Consider the following 4,988-nt stretch of genomic DNA (forward strand, 5'->3'; position numbering starts at 1 on the left):
TAGGTATATCATCAAACACGTCATAAATAGAATATGGAGACAATATTAATTAAATTTTTTATTTTTATGTATTTTTTAATCTATTATTACATGTATTTCTTATTTTAAAAAAAATATTTGTTAAAAGTTATACATATGTTTACTATTAATTATTAGTATTTTTATTAATTTATATATATATATATTATTTTGATCCATATTTTTATATTTTTACAAATAAGAACACATAATATCGACAACTAAAAAAATAAATAAAAGATTAGAAATATATAATAAAAAATTATTAAAAATAAAATTGATAAAAAAACTCGTTAGCGGAAAAACAAAACCAATCAAATAAAAACAAATAAAACTAAAAAAAACAAAACTTGGATGAGGAAATAAAGAAAGGGAGTAAAAAAATAATGTTTAGTCAAATAATTCTAGATGTACTCTTAATTTAATTTATACTATTAATTTTAGATTAAAAGCATAAATACACTAAGAAAATTTTAAACGTAATAAAATGAAGTTCTTTAAATTCATCCGTACGGATTAAAAAAAAAAGTATTTTAAAAATATGGTACGTCAATTGAATATTATAAAAATGAGATATATGATTTAGATAATATTTATTTTTTATTATTAATTGAGTGTTAAATAAATATTTTAACATAATATAAAAATATAAAATCCGTCATCTCCCATCCCCACCCCTACGGCTGTACCGCAGCAGCAGCCGGAGTAGTAAGTAATAGGAAATTAAAATAATAAAAAAAAAATGATATGTTCAAGGAAAAGATTTATAGAAAAGTTCAAGGATAGACATATAAAATGATGGACTCATAAAAAATGAAATAGTGGACTATAACTTTATGTGTTCTTAAAATAAATAACTACGTGGCGACCTTGGATGATAAATAGTTTAACATAGCGGAAAAACTCTACCCAAATTTAAATATCTAAAGTTGATTGCTTCTGAAAACAAAGTGACTGATGGCGTTTGAGAGCGTTTCCCTCTGGTTCGTTCCTCCGCTGCTTCTTCTTCTGCTTCTGCTTCTGCGGGCCCAAAGGAAATCAAGCTCTTCGCATGGTGACCTGCCTCTGTCGCCGCCGGGTCTTCCCCTCGTCGGTAACCTTCACCAGGTCGGACCTTTCATCCACAAATCTTTTACCTCCCTCTCCCGCCGTTACGGCCCTCTCATCCTCCTCCGCCTCGGCCGCGTCCCGACGCTCGTCGTCTCTTCCCCCGACGCTGCCCGAGACGTCCTCCGCACCCACGATCACATCTGCGCCAGCCGCCCCGCCACAACCGTCACCCGCATCCTCCTCGATGGATCCAGCGACGTGGCCTTCGCCCCCTACGGCTACGAGTGGAGGCAACGCCGCCGGATCTGCACGCTCCACTTGCTGAGCCCTAAGATGGTGCAGTCCTACGCTCTGGTGCGCGAGCAGGAGGTGGCCGCCATGATCGCCGTCATCTGCTCCCGGGGATCGGCGGCGGAGATCGACTTGTCCGCAGTCCTGTTTGCCTTCTCCAACGACATCATGTGTCGGGTCGTCGCGGGGAACAAGTTCGAAGGGAGGAAAGGGTTGTTCTCGGAGCTCATCTCAGAGAACTCGGTACTGCTGACTAAGATTTATCTCGGGGACTACCTCCCGTGGCTCGGTTGGGTGGATTGGCTGCTCGGGAACGTGGGGAGAGTGAAGAAGAATCAGAAGCGATGGGACGATCTGCTGGATCAGGTTATCAAGGAACATGCAGAGCGAGTGTCGTCGGATGATGAGAAAGATTTCGTGGATGTTTTGATCTCCCTTCAGAAGGATTCCGTGTTGGAATCCATCCTCACTCCGGAAGTCATCAAGGCGCTTCTTCAGGTAGATTAATTCTTCCTCTGTTCAACTTCCACAGCAAATAGGTCGAATAGCCGAACCACATGCAATTGCAATTGCAATTTGCAGGACATGTTCGCCGCCGGAACAGAGACGTCGTACATAACTCTGGAATGGGCCATGGCGGAGCTGGTTCGCAACCCGAGCAAGATGCAAAAACTGCAAGACCAAGTGAGAAGCGTAGCCGGCGGCGGAGGCAAAATGGTGAAAGAGGAAGAGATTTGCCAGATGCCCTACTTGAAGGCCGTCATCAAGGAGACCTTCCGGCTGCATCCCCCCGTTCCATTACTTCTACCGCGAGAACTGCTGGAGGATTGCCCGGTTCAAGGCTACAACATCCCGAAGAAGACAAGACTGTTTGTGAACGCATGGGCGATAGGCAGAGATCCAAAGTGCTGGGAAGCACCCCTAGAGTTCTGGCCGGAGAGGTTCATGGACGGCGCAATTGACTTCACCGGGGTTGACCTCCGGTTCATTCCGTTTGGAGCGGGCCGAAGGATTTGCCCTGGATTGAACTTCGCCGTGGCATCTCTGGAGCTTGCTCTGGCAAACTTGGTGCATCGGTTCGATTGGGAGCTGCCTGCCGGATTGAGCAGGGAGGAGTTCGGCATGGAGGAGGTGGCGGGCTTAGTGGTTGGGCGAGAAGGGCGACTTCATGTCGTTGCCAAACCGTGGAATGGATAAACTTAACTCTGCGTATGCTACGTTAACAATAAACTGCTGAAGCCTGATGGTTTGATTCACTTCAGCTTAATAATAATATGTGAATCTCAAATATGAGTGTTACCTTAAAATTTGGATGCTCATTACTCAGTGCTCCTTGCTTCTCCGTGTCCAATGAATAAGTTCCTGCCTGATCTGTTTGAGATCAGGGGATTGGATGACTTCTCGATGTCCATGATCGAGCTCTTTAAGTAAGTCGGATGTGCGTTAGGTTGGCTTCTATTGAGTCTGTTCTTATCAAGTCAATTCCTATCGGGTTGACTGTTGTTGTGCCAAGTAATCATATGGACTTAGGCAAAGATCTCCGGCGCTGTCTACTAAAAGCACTGGAAAGAGGTTAGAAAGGGTACATCTCATAACCCCTTCTTCGCCGCTTAATACAGGATGTTATACGTGAATCCTGAGACGATGTAGTTGTCAAAGTTAAGACGACATGATAGTCAAAGTCAAAGACGCTTAATACGGGATGTTATACGTGAATCTTGAGATGATGTAATTGTCAAAGTTAAGACGGCATGATAGTCAAAGTCAAAGAGAGATGACAGTCAATGTATCCCTCTCGACAGGACCTTTGCTCCTCACTCAGTGCTAAGACCCTCAACCCAAGGACGATCGGCCCGTGAGTTGGCCAGATCAAAGGTGCCTAGTGTTTCACTCCTATGCCAAGACACTTAATGTATATCCGATCATCCATGAGCTTCTCGAGTTTAAGAAAAGACTAGTCTACCACAAGGCCAACAGGGTATATATTCAACCGGGTCTAGGAGACCCAACCTTCTACTCTCATGGTACGACTCAGTATATGACTGGTCGACCCAATAGCCGGTCGAACCCTTAGGCCTTCACTACTCATGCATTCGTGCTCCCCCATATAGGTGGCCGATTATAATGCTAATCAGATTTATAGGGTTCAACATCCTTATCTCAAATTAAATATGCAAGGCAAATCTATGAAGAAACTAAACCGGACTTCTAGAACTTAAGCTATCACTGTAGGGACAAGTCTCCAAGTACATAGTTGATTGGCTAAAAGCACTGGTCAAGTCTCTCGAGGCTTGGTTTTCTATCCTTCAGAAGCAAGTATCCTAACATATATAGCTAGTCGGTCATAGAACCAACCGAACCTATGCGACTTGGCTCTTTGCTCATAATCAGATCTCTACATCACACGACATGTAGTCGAGCGACCCACAACTTGAACATCTTTACAGGACTCAATACCTTGCTTATGTATCGGTCTACCACTATAATATACAACCAATCAGCTAAATATCTGGCCGAGATATATTCAGGGGATAACCTTGTTAAAGAATCATAACAACCTGTCATAGTGTAACTAGACCCGACCCCGGGTCGGGTCTGGCCCGGACCCGGCCCGGGCTCGTAACCGGGTCAACGGACAACTATCGGGTCGAATTGGAACCGGCCCGGTAAGTTGCCGAGCTGGTTCTGGTTCTTTCGGTGCAAAATCGACGGACCGCCGGTTAACTGTTGGTTCAACCATTTTATTATTTTTTTTTTAATGGCTTGAACCGTCAGTTAACCAGCGGTTCCTAGTCGTTGGAATCGCCGGTTAACCGACAGTTCCTAGCCGTTGGGGGAGGGTGGTTGGGGGTTTTTAACCAATGGTTATGATTTAGTGTCCGTTACTATCAAAACTCTATAAATAGAGAGCTCATTTCATCATTTTCACATGCATCTTCTCTACTCTTAATCTCAATTTCGTATTCTCTACACACCTTCATTTTCAATTTTCAATTACAATAGAAGGAGGCCGCAGAGGTGCATCATCTCGAGCTCGGAAGGGAAAGGAAATAATGAATCCACGAGAGGAGGACCCCAACATTCAATCTACTGATGATGAGATCAAGCATCTTTCGAATCCGACACCCGAAACACAAGGAAGTACTGATGAAATTGTTGGAGCAATCCTAATGGTCAGTGTGACCATGTGTTTTGGTGTTTGGGCAAAAGGTTTAAGTTAGATTCACCCTTGTATTTGATATGTGTACTTGAGTTATGCAGGACTGCAGGATACACATGTGACTTAGGTTGACGACTTTGGGTCTGGTGAAGGATGGAGCATCCGAGGGACCGTGGACAAGATAGCAAGGACAAGGGCCGAGGGAAGCGACTTCGAGGCATACGCGAAGGATGACATTGGGGATAAGCCGCGGGCTTGAATGCATCCGAGGGACGAGAGCCAAAGGAAGTAGGCTTGAAGGTAAGAGATCAAGGCTGCAAAGAAGCGTCAAGTGAGTCATAAGGGTGAGAGTACAAGTGCACGAGAGATTGCACTCGAAGTAAAATCTTAGTTTTAGAATTTTACTGTAGCGTTATTGTAGCAGTACTGTAGCAGTCGACTGCATGTTTTAGCAATCGACTGGTGCAGT

The 4,988-nt window shown here is 43.8% G+C and overlaps 1 protein-coding gene across 1 annotated transcript; it reads left to right on the forward strand.

The window, feature by feature from the left end:
- Positions 1–918: 918 nt before the first annotated feature.
- On the forward strand, positions 919–2,764 carry LOC122046405 (cytochrome P450 71A1-like). The gene is made up of 2 exons (XM_042607093.1): positions 919–1,857; positions 1,942–2,764. Exons 1-2 carry the CDS (start codon positions 976–978, stop codon positions 2,554–2,556), a joined length of 1,497 nt encoding a protein of 498 aa, XP_042463027.1. The 5' UTR covers positions 919–975; the 3' UTR covers positions 2,557–2,764.
- Positions 2,765–4,988: the final 2,224 nt, after the last annotated feature.

Source organism: Zingiber officinale, chromosome 2B (genome assembly GCF_018446385.1).
Source record: "Zingiber officinale cultivar Zhangliang chromosome 2B, Zo_v1.1, whole genome shotgun sequence".
Lineage (NCBI taxonomy): Eukaryota > Viridiplantae > Streptophyta > Magnoliopsida > Zingiberales > Zingiberaceae > Zingiber > Zingiber officinale.

Excerpts from the sequence above, each read along its gene's own strand:
- LOC122046405 (XM_042607093.1), top strand. The coding sequence starts at position 976 with ATGGCGTTTGAGAGCGTTTCCCTCTGGTTCGTTCCTCCGCTGCTTCTT. Across the intron at positions 1,858-1,941 it reads TCATCAAGGCGCTTCTTCAG|GACATGTTCGCCGCCGGAAC; the intron begins GTAGATTAATTC and ends TGCAATTTGCAG.